The 16,452-nt window shown below is 51.5% G+C and overlaps 1 protein-coding gene across 2 annotated transcripts; it reads left to right on the forward strand.

Moving 5' to 3' along the window:
• Positions 1 to 368: 368 nt before the first annotated feature.
• Positions 369 to 8,322, forward strand: RCN3 (reticulocalbin 3). Of its 2 annotated transcripts, XM_082607617.1 has the most exons (7): positions 370 to 475; positions 878 to 1,125; positions 2,969 to 3,171; positions 4,498 to 4,670; positions 5,389 to 5,449; positions 7,278 to 7,477; positions 7,777 to 8,322. In XM_082607617.1, exons 2-7 carry the CDS (start codon positions 884 to 886, stop codon positions 7,882 to 7,884), a joined length of 987 nt encoding a protein of 328 aa, XP_082463743.1. In that variant the 5' UTR covers positions 370 to 475; positions 878 to 883; the 3' UTR covers positions 7,885 to 8,322. The 2 variants fall into 2 exon arrangements, with proteins under 2 accessions (XP_082463744.1, XP_082463743.1); XM_082607618.1 differs by lacking the exons at positions 7,278 to 7,477; positions 7,777 to 8,322 and adding an exon at positions 6,218 to 6,545 and having other exon boundaries at positions 369 to 475.
• The last annotated feature ends 8,130 nt before the right edge of the window (positions 8,323 to 16,452 follow it).

Raw genomic sequence — 16,452 nt, forward strand, 5'->3', positions numbered from 1 at the left:
TTGGTGGAGCGGAAGAGTTATTCCCTCCTTGAGGGAAAGGAAAGCCTCCTCAGGCTTCTTGGTTCCCTTCCTTCCTAAAACTTGCGGACAAAGGGAAAGAGATAAAAATACACCTCCCGTGAGGCTTTGGAGCTAGAACAACTGCAGGTGGTCGGGCACGGCGCCCCGACGCCTGCCGGGAGTTGTAGTTCCCCCGGCCGTGTCACTCCGGTGTTGCCCACCCCGCCTGTCCTGGGAAGGGGCGGGGCGAACCTCAAGGGGCTGCGCTTTGCTTTGTGGACGTGGCGAGGGGCGCCCTTGGCCCGCCCAGCTCCCATCGGCCCCGCCCCATGAAGCCCTCAAGAGCGCTCATTGGTAGGAGGGCGGGGCCTCTGCTCTGCAGGAGGCGGGGCCTGGCTGGAGAGCAGCCAAATTGGGCATCTTTTTGGAGAACTCGGAGTGGAATTTAGAGAGAGAAGTGAAGCTGCCTGACCGGGTAAAGGGAGGCGGGGGCGGCTGCCCTGCCCAACGAGGACGGTTCGGGTCCACTTGGGTGGAGGATTGGGGACCAAGCTGAAAGCGGTGCCCGGGGGCCTGCATGATTTCTTTCTGGCCACGACCTCGCCCTGAACTATGCTTGGGAATTGCGCCACATCTCCCGCTTGAATCCTCCCCACTTGCGGCTCTGGGACTTCCTCAGAGGATTCGGTCCCCGCGGCTGGCTTAACCTCAGAGAACCCCGCCTCCCTTCTCCCCTTCCTGTCCCTTCTTGAGCCCAAAACTTTGCAGCCAGCTACGAACTCTCTGTCCTGTCCTAGGCTCCCCCATCCCCATCCTCCTGTCCCGTCTCTGTCCTGTTCTCTGTGACCCCTGACTCCTAGCCTCCACCACTCCTCAGGGACTGATGATGTGGCGACCGTCACTTCTGCTGCTGCTGTTGCTGCTCAGGCGCGGAGCCCAGGGAAAGCCATCCCCTGACGCCGGTCCTCATGGCCAGGGGAGGGTGCACCACGCGGCCCCCCTGAGCGAGGCCCCTCATGATGACGCCCACGGGAACTTCCAATATGATCATGAGGCTTTTCTGGGACGGGAAGTGGCCAAGGAATTCGACCAACTCACCCCAGAGGAAAGCCAAGCCCGTCTGGGGTAGGAGAGAGATGGAGGGGGAGGAAGATTCAGGGTTGTAATTTTAAAGAGGGAGGTCAAGGGAGGCCTCGGTGAAAGGGTAATAGATGAGACACGTGCGTGTATGGGGGACTAGCATTCCAGGCAGAGGGAACTGTGAGTGCAAAGGCCCTGAAGCAGGATCGGGCCTGATGTGCCTGACGTGTCTGAAGAACAGTAAGACCTATGTGACTGGAACCCAGTGAGCCGAGGGAGAGAGTAGAAGGTAGTGGCAGAGAGAACAAAGGAGTCAGGTTGTGCAGGGCCTTTGGGGCCACAGTGAAGTTTTATGCTTTTCTCTGAGTGAGATAAGGGCTATGGGATGGCTCTGAGCTGACTTAGGCTTTAACAGGATCCCTCTGGTCGCCATGCAGGGAACAGATTATAGCGAGCAAGAAGCAGGGAGCCCAGTGAGGAAGTGACTGCAGTCTTCCAGGTGGGAGAAGAGACTAGGGTCACCAGATTCAGGGTGGAGATAGCGGTGGTGGCCAGGTCTGCTGGCTGGGCTATTGTGCGTGGATGGGGCTGGGTGTAGGAAGGGTGGGGGAGGAAAGGCAGGGATAGACTTACACATTTGACATAGCACTTACTACAATACCTGGTGCTGTTCAAAGTGCTTTACGAGACTTAAGTCGTTTAATCCCCACAAGCTGTGAGGTATTTTCTGTTATTTATCCCCATTTTACAGAGGGGGAAACTAAGGCACAGACAGGGTAAGTGACTTGCCCACGGTCACACAGCCAGCAAGAAGAGGTGGCAGGATTTGAACCTAAATGTCTGGCTCTAGAGCCCAAACTCTTAACCACAGCTGGAACCTCAGGGTAGCCGGACCCCTACTAAACAGAGCAGAGACAGCCTAGCGCTGGAGGAAGGGATCAGCGACCTGGGCAGGGCCATCTCAAATTCAATTCTGGGGACTGGTTTGCGGCGGCTTCGGGACGGTGACAGGAAGAAGGGCTCCATGTGGGCTCCGTTAGCGGTTGGGCGAGAACACAGACCAATGACGGGGCACTGCCAGGGGAGAGGGGTGGGACCTGGGAGCCGAGAGGCGTGGCCCGAGAGAAGGGGCATGAGGTGGGGGCCTAAAAGGGCTTGACATGTGACATGGAGGTGTACAGGATCAGGCTGGAGCACGGGGAGGAGTGGGTGGAAGCCGAGCCTGCAGTGTTGGGGCTGATGGTCATAGGGCAAAGCCTGATAACGGCTGGGAAAAACTCGAGAAAAGGGGCGAGTCGCAGCATACCTCGGGGCTGCAGGGATACGGGCCTGAAATTGACGCTCGCAGCCCGGGAGGGGGCCGAGCAGGGGCCGGGGCTAGGGGGGCTAGAGGTTCTGAAGACTGGCAGAGCCGGGGGAAGGGGGCGGGGCCTGAGACGGCGAGAGGTCCGGAGAGTCTGTAGCCGTGGCGATCGGAGTTCAGAGTGAGTCTTGGGACAGGGAATCTGCGGGAGAGGGTCACGGTGTGACTCCCTGCCCCCTGCCCCCCTCCCCAGCTCGTTCAAGCTAGACATGGAGCACGTGCAGGCCAGAGTGGAGAGTGGAACCCTGGATTGTCATAGGTCCTTTCCCCAAGCGGGCGTGTCGTGGACCGCAGCGCCAGCCACAGGCCCGCCGCGTCTCGGAAAGGGGCGTTAGTCGCCTCTGGGAGCGGACCCTGGATTGAGGGGGCGTGGTACCGGGATTGACAGGCGCCTCCCCCCAATTTGCTGGCGACTCAGGGACATTTTCAGCCCTATGTGGGGGTGTGTCTCGAGTTCCTGGAAGAAGGCGGGACCCGGGGGTGGGCGGGTCCCGAGACTGACGTGTGCCCCGCCCCGGCTCTCAGGCGCATCGTGGACCGCATGGACCGCGCCGGCGACGGAGACGGCTGGGTGTCGCTGGCAGAGCTCCGCGCGTGGATCGCACACACGCAGAAGCGGCACATACGGGACTCGGTGAGCGCGGCCTGGAACACGTACGACACAGACCGCGACGGGCGTGTGGGTTGGGAGGAGCTGCGCAACGCCACCTACGGCCACTACGAGCCGGGTACGCGACCCGACCCCTGCTCCCCGCACACACACCATGACCCGGACCTTTTTGACACCTTCATCCTGAGAACTTTAAGCCCGTTAACCAGATCCCTGACCTTTGACCTCCGACCCGTGACCAGGGTCTACCCACTTCTAGAACCCCATCACCCTGAAACTCCCAACCCTTTATCTCTGGTTTCTCATTCTGACATCCACTGGGGAACTTCAGATCCTTGACCGGGGACATCTACCTCCCAAGGCCTATCTGCCTGACCTTTGATCTCTGACCTCTCATCCTGAGAACCCCAAGCCATTTATTCTTCCTCTGCCTCTGGATTCCCTCCTCTCCATCCCCATGCCCCAGTCCTCGGCCCCCTACGGCTCTTATCCACTCCCTCCTGGACCCTCAACCCAGCATCCCCCTCCAGCCTGTCCCTCACATACACCCAGAGGGATCTTTCCACACTCAGAGCTGACCTTGACCTTCCCCTGCTCACAGCCCCCCATGGCTCCCCAGGGTCCCCAGGAGAGAGTCTTACCTCCTCAGCCCCGTCTCACCCAACCATCCACCATCGTTTTTCTGCATTTTCTGCCCCAGCTAAATGGATCTTCTGCAGTTTGCCTGAACTCACCGTACTCTTCAAACCTCTACACTCTGCACATACTGTTCCCTTTGTTGAAAATGTCCTTCCCCTCCTCTGTGTCCAGCAAGCTGAGTCGGTATACTGCACCAGAGCATGACTTCGGGGCCCAGTGGGCCAGTATCAACTCAAAGTCCATCCTTCCTGGCTGCATGACCTTGGGCAAGTTATTTCCTCTCTCTGACAGTCAGCTTTCTCCTTCATAAAGTAAGAATAAATGAAAAAACTGGGAATTCCCTGGAGGTCCAGTAGTTAGGGCTTCGTGCTTTCACTGCCAACCGTGCGGGTTCAATTCCTGGTCGGGGAACTAAGATCCCACAAGCCTCTCGGTGCGGCCCCCAAAAAACCCAGCAACAACAACTACTACAAAATAACTCATTTTGCTTGCTTTTTGTGAGAATTCATTGCAATTTTGTAGATAAAGAGCTTAGCACATAATAAGCTCTCACTACAAGGTAGCTACTATTAATTATTATTAATTCGGTGGAGGTCTCCCTTCCCTGACTCCCCAGTTAGATCCCTTTGTCTTTTTTTTTTAAGTTTTGGCCACACCCTGCTTCATGTGGAACCTCAGTTCCCAGACCAGGGATTGAACCCGAGTCCCCTGCATTGGAAGGTGGAGTCTTAACCACTGGACCACCAGGGAAGTCCCAGATCCCTTTGTCTTAAAGCACATCCCACCAAGATCCCTCCTTCCCCAGGTGAAGAATTTCACGACGTGGAGGACGCAGAGACCTACAAGAAGATGCTGACTCGGGACGAGCGGCGTTTCCGGGCGGCTGACCAGGACGGGGACTCGATGGCCACCCGAGAAGAGCTGACGGCCTTCCTGCACCCTGAGGAGTTCCCTCACATGCGGGACATCGTGATTGCTGTGAGCGGGGGCCTGCGGAGCGCTGCTTCCCACCTCCCTCCCGGGACCCAGGCTCCTGATATCAGGACTAGCCTCCCAAAACTTACCTTCGGGGCTCCAGCGCCCACCCTCCAACCCCCCAGTATCTAATCTCTCCTGATCTGGCCTCCCCCTTTCTGTGCTCACCTTTGGGGTCCAGGCACCCAGCCTGCCTTCAGAAAACCACATCGCCCAGCAGTGCCTTAGATAGCCCCCATCCTGGCTGAACCCCAGGAAAATCCCAACCCCAGACATGGAGTGTCCACTCTGAGGCCATTCCTGCTGGCCTCCCATCTTCTATTACTTTATATATATATATATATATACATTTTTTTTTTTGCCAACTCTGTCTTTATTTTAGAGTGGCAGGATTTTTTTTCTCTTCTCTCTTTTCTTTTTTTTCCATTAGACTTTAATTTCTGGAGCCATTTTAAGTTCACAGCAAAATTGAATGGAAAGTCCAGAGATTTCTCCTGTACCCCCTGCCCATGCCAGGTGTAGTTAACTTCTTCCACCCAGTGGGGTTTCAGCACCTATAAGACAGCTCAGCGGACATGGCTCAGAATATTATCTATAGCCCTTGAAGAGGAACTAAAGGGTCCTTGACTATGCTTAATGACTAAACTAATAACATTTTGTCCTGTTTGACTGTTTTCCTTTGTTTCTGCATTTTCTCAGCCCTGATTCTCTTTTTTCCCAGGAAACCCTGGAGGATCTGGACAAGAACAAAGACGGCTATGTGCAAGTGGACGAGTACATCGGTGAGTGGGACTGATTCCCTCCCCAAGGAGGCCTGTCCTCTCCCGAGCATGGGTGGCAGCTGATATATATCAGCCATTAGAGTGAAGGCTCTTTGAAGTGGGTCAGGGTTGCTGCCTGGGTCCATCCATCCACCCAACATTTACTGAGTATCCACTGTGGGCCAGCCCTAAGGAACACTTACTGAGCACATATATTTGCTGGGCCCAGCAAATCTTTACCAAACACCTATTGTGTGCCAGGCTCAGGAAACATTTATGGAGTCCCTTCTGTTTGCCAGACCGCAAAAGCATTTATCAAGCACCTACTGTGTGCCAGGCCAGGAAACATTTATCAAGCACCTATTGCATGTTGGTGGTCGAGGATAGAGCAGAGAATATCACAGAGCAGGTCCGTTCCTGGGAAAGTGTGGAGTTTCTACAAAATCAGGGCTCAGGGGCTATGTCTGGTTGGGATAGGATGTCAGGGAAATTGTCTGGAGCCCGCATTTACACAGCAAATGCTGCATCTCCTGTTATTCAGGATGTTGGGGAGCCATCAAGACACGCCCCAATTCCCCACTGGTTCTGCCTCTGTCCCTGTCCTCAGGGGTACAAAGAATTTGGTTGAAGGGAAGGCTATTAAACGTGGAAGTCTTTAAAGTTTGAAAACATTGCTTTATAGAATGCTTTTATGGAACAAACCCATAGGCAAGACATTTTAATTTAAGCATCATTTATTTTTTTCTGTCTTCGAGGAAAATAGAAGTCTCTCTCTCTCTTTTTGGTCAGAAAGAACTCCAGGGACTTCCCTGGCAGTCCAGTGGTTAGGACTCGGCGCTTTCACTGCCATGGCCACAGGTTCAGTTCCTGGTCGGGGAACTAAGATCTCGCAAGACACACGGCATGGCAAAAAAAAAAAAAAAGACGTAAGACCATTAAAAAAAAAAAAAAAAAAAACACGAAGCCTGAAGGCTAAGTGGGTAATTGTGTGCCTGAAACCTGTTCCGTCTTTGAGGACATCCCTCCCTGTGACAGCTCCCTGGCCTGGCCCTGGAGCAGAGGAAGGCATTCTGTCCTAATTATGGTGGCTTTGTGTCTGGTATAAAAAGACTTGTCCAAAAAAAAAAAAAAAAAAAAGGATGTTCATTTTGGGCTTCCCTGGTGGCGCAGTGGTTGAGAGTCCGCCTGCCGATGCAGGGGACATGGGTTCATGCCCCGGTCCGGGAAGATCCCACATGCCACAGAGCGGCTGGGCCCGTGAGCCATGGCCGCTGAGCCTGTGTGTCCGGAGCCTGTGCTCTGCAACGGGAGGGGCCACACCAGTGAGAGGCCCGCGTACCGCAAAAAAAAAAAACCTTGTCAGGTTGTAATGTCTTCCAAATGTATATGTGGGCCCTTGGGGTGAAGAGCTTTTCAAACATTTACAAATGATTGCAGCAAATGAGAGGCTCCTAGAATCTCTAGGGATGTTCTGGGTGTGGTGAGCTGTTCAAAGTGTAGCTTTAGAGGATCTCCTATAAAAATCTTCACTCTTTGCTCCTTCGTATGGGTGCCTACTATGTGCCAGGCACTGCACCACGCAGTGCACACTCTGTTTCATGCGTGTATCAATCAAATGGATGGATGATTCAATCAATCAAATGACCAATCAATGAAGTCAATTTCACGTGCAGCATAGTGATCACCTTCAAGTCGGGTTTGTTATCAATTCCATTTAACAGAAGAGGAAACTGAGGTGAAGGAAAGTGAAGTGGGTGGTCCGAGGTTCCGGGGTCCAGGAGTGTCAGAGCCAGGCTGGGAGGCCCCAGGAACTGCCCCTGATGTCGCCCTCTCTCACCCCCAACCCCAGCGGATCTGTACTCGGCAGAGCCCGGGGAGGAGGAGCCAGCCTGGGTGCAGACGGAGCGGGAACAGTTCCGGGACTTCCGAGATCTGAACAAAGATGGGCATCTGGATGGGAGTGAGGTGGGCCACTGGGTGCTGCCCCCTGCCCAGGACCAGCCGCTGGTGGAGGCCAACCACTTGCTGCACGAGAGTGACATGGACAAGGTGCAGGGGCGCAGGGGGATGATGCTGGGCCAGTGGGCAGAAATGACCAAAACGTGGGCCTGGGGCTTTGGGGTCCCTGTTTGGCTGGAGAAAGAAAGAGGGACAAAGAGATCGAGGTGGGGAGGGAGAAAAGCAGGAACAGAGACCCAGGGAGAAGGTGACAGGGACCCAGAGAGAGGGGGACGGAAACCAGAGAGAGGGGAACAGAGACCATGGGAGCCATACTTGGCTCCAGGGAGGAGTCTCCCAGGCAGGGCACCGTGGCATCCTGCTGACCTCTGACACCCCCCCGCCCCCAGGACGGGCGTCTGAGCAAGGCTGAGATCCTGGGCAACTGGAACATGTTCGTGGGCAGCCAGGCCACCAACTACGGGGAGGACCTGACGCGTCACCACGATGAGCTCTGAGCCCCAGCGTGCCCACTGCAGCCTTGTCGCCCCATGGGCTGACCCGCAGAGGGGCCCCAGTGGCCAGGGCCCCCTGTCCGGCCCTGCAGGATGCGGACACGGCCTCCGGTGTCCCCCTGCCCCTGGGCTCTCACGGACCCACCGGGTCAACTTCTCTCCCTGAGACATTGCAGCCCCTCCCAGATCCCCCCAGGGGCTCACAGACCCAAAGTGAGGGACCACCCACTTCTCACTGGCAGAGTCTCCCCTCCCAGACCAAGGCCCCCTACGCCAAGCTCAGCCTCTTAGAGCCTCCACTAACCCCCAGCTCCGAATCTGAGCCTCACACCACAGAGACGAGAAACACTCCCCCAGGTGCCCTGAACTCACCCCCAGCACCTGCCCAAAGGATGCCTCCTCTCTGCGAGGGAAGCAATAAAATCTGGTGCTGGGGCCCCATCTGTGTGTCTCTCTGAGGGGGTAACAGGGGCCTTGGGGGCTATGGCTGGGAGAGGAATGTGCTGGGAGTTGGGGGGCTGTGGGTTGAAAGAGGGGACAAGGCATTTGAAGAGGGAGCTCTGGGGTTGAGCAGGGTTTGAGGTCGTCTCTGGAAACAAAAAATAAAACTAGTAGGCCGAAGACCTAAATAGACATTTCTCCAAAGAAGGCATCCAGTGGCCAACGGGCACATGAAAAGATGCTCAGCATCACTAATTATTGGAGAAATGCAAATCAAAACCACAATGAGGTACCACCTCACACTACCAGTCAGAATGGCCATCATTAAAAAGTCCACAAATACTAAATGCTGGAGAGGATGTGGAGAGGAGGGAACCTTCCTACACAGCTGGTGGGAATGTAAGTTGGTGCAGCCAATGGAAAACAGTATGGAGGTTCCTCAAAAAACTAAAAATAGAACCACCATATGATCCAGCAATCCCACTCCTGGGCATATAACCAGAGAAAACTAATTCGAAAAGATACATGCACCCCAATGTTCATTGCAGCTCTATTTACAATAGCCAAGACATGGAAACAACCTAAATGCCCATCGACAGATGAATGGATAAAGATGTGGTACATATATACAATGAAATACTACCCAGTCATAAAAAAGAATGAAATAATGCCATTTGCAGCAACATGGATGGGCTCAGAGATGATCATACTAAGTGATCTAAGCCAAAGACAAATATTATATTATCTCACTTATATGTGAAATCTAAAAAATGATACAAATGAACTTATTTACAAAACAGAAACAGACCCACAGACACAGAAAAGAAACTTATGGTTACCAAAAGGGAAAGTGGGGGGATGGATAAATTAGGAGATTGGAATTAGCAGATACACAGTACTATATATAAAATAGGTAAACAACAAGGACCTACTGTATAGCACAGGGAACTATAGTCAATATCTTTTTTTTTTTTTTTTTTTTTTTTGTGGTACGTGGGCCTCTCACTGTTGTGGCCTCTCCCGTTGCGGAGCACAGGCTCCAGACGCGCAGGCTCAGCGGCCATGGCTCACGGGCCCAGCTGCTCCGCGGCATGTGGGACCTTCCCAGACCGGGATACGAACCTGTGTCCCCTGCATCGGCAGGCGGACTCTCAACCACTGCGCCACCAGGGAAGCCCTATAGTCAATATCTTATAATGACCTATAATGGAAAAGAATCTGAAAAAGAATATATATATAGCTGAATCACTTTGCTGTACACCGGAAACTAACACAACATTGTAAGCCAACTATACTTCCAAAAAAAAAAAAAAAAAAAGGAGTGAACCCTGCTATGTCTAGACACTTTAGCTAATAATGATGTATCAATACCGATTTACCAGTTATAACAAAGTGCCACACTACTGCAAGATGTTAAACGTAGGGAAGACTGGGGACCCTCTGCTTCCATGCAGTTTGCAATCTGGAAGGACGTTTGTGTTCTAGTACAAGTTAATCACTGAAGGGATTTTGCCTATAAGCTTAAATCGTACATAATGACCCATCTCGGGGAACCCTGCCTCCCAGGTAATGAGCATTAAGCTAAAATACCTTTGTTTAGCTCAAGGGAAATCTCCTGACCAGGCGCACCTGTGAATGGCTGAGGGAAGGAAGAAATTAACACCTCCGGAGTCTGACCCAGAACCAGGGCTTTCTCTCTCCCCTTTTAGTATAAAAGGAGCCTGAACTCTAACTCGGGGAAGATGGTTCTTTGAGATGCTAGTCCACCATCTTCTCAGTCTGCTGGCTTTGTGAATGAAGTCACTATTCTTTGCCCCAACGACTCATCTCTGGATTTATTGGCCCGATGTGGGGCAAGTAGTACCAATTTTTTTTTTTTTTTTTGCGGTACGCGGGCCTCTCACTGCTGCGGCCTCTCCCGTTGCGGAGCACAGGCTCCAGACGCGCAGGCTCAGCGGCCATGGTTCACGGGCCCAGCCGCTCCGCGGCACATGGGATCTTCCCGGACCGGGGCACGAACCCGCGTCCCCTGCATCGGCAGGCGGACTCTCAAGCACTGCACCACCAGGGAAGCCCGTAGTACCAATTTTTGCAAAGCCGGCCAGGAGCCTTGCTGCTCACGGCCAACCAGCCCTGGCTGGGGAATTTTCAGGTAAGGCCCTAGCAGCTGCCGGGACCACTTGTCCTGAGGATCTTCCCTTCACAATTCCCCAAAGCGGCACCAGCTGACCCATCGCTTGGCGGTGGGAGCAAGAAATTGACCTGTGGGAGCCGACAGGCTCCATACAGCAGGGTAAGTAGTTCTGGTGTGTACAGCCGGAAACTTTTTCCTCCACTTGGGGCTTTTTCCTCCGGAATAAGCCAGTTTCTTTTGTATTTGAGTGGCGGTACCCTGTTGGAGAGAGGCAATAACCGCTGGACTTTCCCCGATTTGTGAACGGGATTGTTTGTTTCTTTGGATGCTGGCGTTTGTGTGCACAGTTTGTGTTTTGTTTGTCTTGTATTTCTGTCTTTAAAAATTGGGGAATGGGGCTTCCCTGGTGGCGCAGTGGTTGAGAGTCCGCCTGCCGATGCAGGGGACACGGGTTCGTGCCCCGGTCCGGGAAGATCCCACATGCCGCGGAGCGGCTGGGCCCGTGAGCCATGGCCGCTGAGCCTGCACCTCCGGAGCCTGTGCTCCGCAACGGGAGAGGCCGCAGCAGTGAGAGGCCCGCGTACCGCAAAAAAAAAAACCCCAAAAACGGGGAATGTCTCTACTATCCCTAAAGAAAGTCCTCTGGGGTGTATTTTGGGTAGGTGATCTGATTACAGCTATTAATCCATGACTGAGAGGTAACATGGTAACAGTGTGTGGCCACAGTACCTGTTAGGATCTCCACAAGAGGGCTAGGGAGGGTTATCTTGGGACCCTGTGCCCCATGTAACGTCACCCTTGCTGTGGTGTTAATTCCGTTGCCTGCAGTCTCCTGTGTTGTTGGTCTGGATCCAGCAGCTCTCCAAGGAGTCGCATTGCGTGAGGGTTGAGTTGATGGCTCTTGTGATATGTAAAATCCCGTGACCAAACTTGAGGGTTTATTTAGGTTTTTGTTTGTTGTTAGGGGTTTTTCATTTCCTTTTGTTTTGGTACCATTTTTTCATTTACAGATTGATGTCAAATGAAGGAAAGGAACACACACACGTGCGCGCACACACACACACACACACACCCCCACCCCTACCCCTGTCTGTTCTTGTCCCAAAGTGGGACACTCCCAGGGAGAGGAGAAAGGTTACACTTGGTTCCTAAACTCACTGAGAGGCCCATCCCAGAATTCAGCCTGGTGGGTGGATGCCAAGGCCAGTAGGCATCCTTTTAACGGTTAGAGATGCTTCCTCGCTATTTATGGTTTTATGGTCGCCTTCGGATGGCTCTGTGGCTGTGCTGTGGAGACACAGGGAAGAATGATGAAGTCCTCCAGGTGCAAACGTCTCTGCTACTGCAGCAGGGTGGGAAAAGTCAGACAGTTGTCCCTTTATGGTTATAAAAACCCAAGGGGACATCTGTCGCACAGGAAGAAAATTAGTGACGGGGACTCAACACAAAGGAACCTGCCCCACCGAAGATCAGCAACTAGACTTTACTCAAGTGCCTCAAGCTGCAGGAAATTTCAGGTACCTGCTGGTGTTTGTGGATACTTTCAGAATGGGTGGAAGCATAGCCCACCTGGACAGAAAAAGCCTCTGAAGTGGTGAAAGCTCTCCTTAAGGATATTATTCCCCGATTTAGATTGCCTTACACCCTTCAAAGTGACAATGGACCTGCTTTTGTCGCCAGTATAACCAAACAGGTGTCTAAAGCCCTGCAAATTAATTGGAAAGTACATTCCTCCTGGAGACCACAATCAACAAGAAAAAACCGAGAAAATGAATCATACATTAAAAAGGAGCATTGCTAAAATATGTCAAGAGACTAATTTAACTTGGGATAAGACCTTGCCAGTAACTGTTTTGTTTTATCCAGAGTTTATAATTGTTATCTGTGGGAGGGTTGGAATTTTAATCCAAGTGTGACTCAAAGCTTTTAATTATAAATATGATGACATACTGCCCCCTAGTGGCGGACGGTGGAGAATTGGTTTAGGAAGGAGGAGGGCAAATGTGTCGCTCTCTGAGGGCTGCATGTTTGAAAACATTCTTTTTTAATCAAAATAATAAACATAGCAACGAATTATTTTTATGGAAAAACTTATGATAAATAGCTGCTCAGCACCTGGTCACTCTTAGTGTCTCTCCCCAGGTTTTTCTTTTTGTAATCTTTTGCACATTTTAAATTTTGGCAATACACTCGTAGGATACAAAGTTCTAAATACATATGATGATACTGAAACCAAAGCCTTCCTTCTACTAAGGTCGCGTCTTCTGGCAGCCAGTGTTTTTCTCAGGGAGAATTTACACAGAATTAAGCAAAAAAAGCACAACTTGTTTTACTTTATTTATTTATTTATTTGTTTGTTTGTTTTTGCGGTACGCGGGCCTCTCACTGTTGCGGCCTCTCCCGCTGTGGAGCACAGGCTCCGGACGCGCAGGCCCAGCGGCCACGGCCCACGGGCCCAGCCGCTCCACGGCATGTGGGATCCTCCCGGACCGGGGCACGAACCCGTGTCCCCTGAATCGGCAGGCAGACTCTCAACCACTGCGCCACCAGGGAAGCCCCTTGTTTTACTTTTAATGGAAATGATAGCAGATAAATACCTTTCTTGTTTCTCTTAATGCTTTTTTTTTTTTTTTTTTGAGCTGGAATCCTCCAATTTTAAATTTTAAAAATTATTTATGGGCTTCCGCAGTGGCGCAGTGGTTAAGAATCCGCCTGCCAATGCAGGGGACATGGGTTCGAGCCCTGGTCTGGGAAGATCCCACATGCCGCGGAGCAACTAAGCCCGTGCGCCACAACTACTGAGCCTGCGCTCTAGAGCCTGTGAGCCACAACTACTGAGCCTGAGTGCCACAACTACTGAAGCCCGTGCGCCTACATCCCGTGCTCTGCAACAAGAGAAGCCACGGCAATGAGAAGCCCACACACTGCAGTGAAGAGTAGCCCCCGCTTGCCTCAACTAGAGAAAGCCCACACGCAGCAATGAAGACCCATGGCAGCCAAAAAAAAAAAAAAGAAAAAAAAAGAATAAAATAAATAAATTAAAAATTATTTTTTCATTAAGGTAATTAAGAATACATTTTGAAGACTATTTCAGTTCAGTCCACAAAGAATGTCTTAATTCCTTTCTCTCCCCCCTTCCCCCTGCTTTCTCTCTCTCTCTCTCTCTTTCTCTCAGTCTTACAGCTGAGCGGTATTCTCCTGGATAGATTATTTAATCAGTTCTCTACTGAACAACATTTGTTTCTAGTCTTTTCTCTTCCAAAGGATGCTGCACAGAAGGCACTAGCACATCCGTAATTTTCCATGAATTTAACTGCAGACAAATTCCTAGAAATGGAATTTATGCATTCGGTAGACACTGCCAAGGACATCTCTTTGTTATTGCAGTGAATTTAAGGACATTTTTATGGGAGAATAACATATGAATAGAAAAGTGTACAACTCAAGTGTTCAGCAACATGAATTTTCAGACTGCATGCACACACTTGTAACTAGTACTCAGATGAAGAAAGAAAACACTATCCGCCCCCAGGAGGACCCAGACATCACCGCCCCAAGGATACCTAGTACCCCGGTTTCAAAGGGCATACTTCCGCCTATTTATTTAGCGAAGTAGAAGCATGCTGTGTACACTCATAGGTGTTGGGCAGAGTGGTCCTTTTCATTGCTGTATAGCACTCCACTGGGAATGGCCCACAGGTCATGCATTCTGCTGTTGATAAACTTGGGTCATTTCCAGTAAGTGGCTATGACAAACAGAGGTGCTGTGAACATTCTAGTTTGTGTTTTGTTGAGCCTGTTTGTATGTGTGTTGGTTGCAGAGGTCAGAGTAAGATTGCCAGGTCATGCAGTCACCATTCTTTAGTTTTACTACATGTTGCCAAATCGTTTCCCCAGTTTCCATGCCTACCAGCGTAGTAAAGAAAATTCTAGTTTCTCCACGTGCTTACTGAGAACTTCGGGAACTTTGGAACTGTTTCTGCTTTTAGTTCTCTGGTGACCCCCGACACCTCCAGATCAGTGATGAAATCCACCGGCTTCTGAGAGCCAGCCTGGGAGAAGCAGTCGGGTGGGGTCTCTTGACGATGTCAGATCTTCTGATTTTTAAAACATTGAGTTATAACTCGTCTACTGGAAAATTATTAACCCTTTGAAGTGTACGATTCAGTGATCTTTAAATTTACAAGGTTGTGTATCCATCACCATCATCTGATCCCGGAACATTTTCATCACCCCAACGACAAACCAGGACTGCCTTTCTTTTTTCTTTTCTTTCTTTCTTTCTTTTCTTTCTTTCCTTCCTTCCTTTCTTCCTTTCTTCCTTCCTTCCTTTTCTTCTGTCCTTCCTTTCTCTTTCTCTCTTTCTTTCTTTCTTTATCTGGCTGCACCATGTGGCATGTGGAATGTTAGTTCCCTGACCAGGGATCAAACCCGTGCCCCCTGTAGTGGAAGTGTGGAGCCCAGGGAAGTGCAGAGTCTTAACCACTGGACCGCCAGGGAAGTCCCAAACCAGGACTTTTTTTGTGTGTGTGTGTGGTACTCGGGCCTCTCACTGCTGTGGCCTCTCCCGTTGCGGAGCACAGGCTCTGGACGCGCAGGCTCAGCGGCCATGGCTCACGGGCCCAGCCCCTCCGTGGCATGTGGGATCTTCTTGGACCGGGGCACGAAGCCGTGTCCCCTGCATCGGCGGGTGGACTCTCAACGCCACCAGGGAAGCCCTGCATTTTAAAATTTTAGTTCATATAAAGTCCACTCTCTCTGGTGAATTTTGACAAATCATATTCATACAACCATCACCACAGTTAAGATTAGAACAGATCCATCCCCCCTCCTCAAACTCTTGTTAACCCTCCTTGTAGTCAATCCCTCCCCCACCCCTGGACACCAAGGATTTGCTCCCTGTCTATATAGTTTTCGCTTTCCAGAAAAGTCTCCCCAATTTAAAAATCTCAACAAGTAATTACAGTTGTCCTAAAGTACTGTTTGTGGCTGGTTGAGGCTGGAGCCACCAGTGGACACACACCACCCAAGGTAAGCCCCACCACGCCCATTTCTTGCTCTGAACTTAATCTATTTTTAAATATTTATTTATTTATTTTTGGCTGCGCTGGGTCTTCGTTGCTGCGTGCGGGCTTTCTCTAGTTGCAGAGAGCGGGGGCTACTCTTCGTTGCGGTGCGCGGGCTTCTCATTGCAGTGGCTTCTCTTGTTGTGGAGCACGGCCTCTAGGCGTGCGGGCTTCAGTAGTTGTGGCACGGGCTTAGTTGCTCCGCGGCATGTGGGATCTTCCCGGACCAGGGCTCGAACCCATGTCCCCTGCATTGGCAGGCGGATTGTTAACCACTGCGCCACCAGGGAAGCCCCTTTGCTCTGAACTCTAGACCAGTGTCTAAGGAACCTCTGCTGAGAAAACACAAAATTTGTCTCCACTTCCCGTCCCCCCTTCTCCTGTCACAGCTTCTTCAGCTGTGGTCTGACTCTTGCTTCCTCTCCTTATTACCTTTGAAATCTTAAAGGAAACCTATGGCTTAGACTGAGGACCTTGACTCACACCGCACCCCTCCCCGCAAAGAGTGTCTCAAAGGGCCTGTGAACTAAAGAGTGGGATTTAGGCTTCTTGTGGAAATCCAGAATTTCCAATCTTGCACCTTTAAATCTTTATTTGGGGTGGGGAGTGGTCTGTACCACACATAAACAGGATCCTTGGGTGGGTGGAGGGACTGAGAGAAAAGACTCGGGGTGGTTGAGAGCTCTTAAGAAAGAGGACGGGGGGCTTCCCTGGTGGCGCAGTGGTTGGGAGTCTGCCTGCCGATGCAGGGGACATGGCTGGGCCCATGAGCCATGGCCACTGAGCCTGCGCATCCGGAGCCTGTGCTCCGCAACGGGAGAGGCCACAACAGTGAGATGCCTGCCTACCACAAAAAAAAAAAAAAAAGAAAGAAAGAGGACGGGGATTGGGGGTGCTTAGAGAAGGAGGGAAGATCTCTATCATTCTGGG

Source organism: Mesoplodon mirus (genome assembly GCF_964341445.2).
Source record: "Mesoplodon mirus genome assembly, chromosome: 19".
Classification (NCBI taxonomy): Eukaryota; Metazoa; Chordata; class Mammalia; order Artiodactyla; family Ziphiidae; genus Mesoplodon; species Mesoplodon mirus.

Excerpts from the sequence above, each read along its gene's own strand:
- RCN3 (XM_082607617.1), top strand. The coding sequence starts at position 884 with ATGATGTGGCGACCGTCACTTCTGCTGCTGCTGTTGCTGCTCAGGCGC. Across the intron at positions 3,172-4,497 it reads CTACGGCCACTACGAGCCGG|GTGAAGAATTTCACGACGTG; the intron begins GTACGCGACCCG and ends CTCCTTCCCCAG. Across the intron at positions 4,671-5,388 it reads TGCGGGACATCGTGATTGCT|GAAACCCTGGAGGATCTGGA; the intron begins GTGAGCGGGGGC and ends CTTTTTTCCCAG.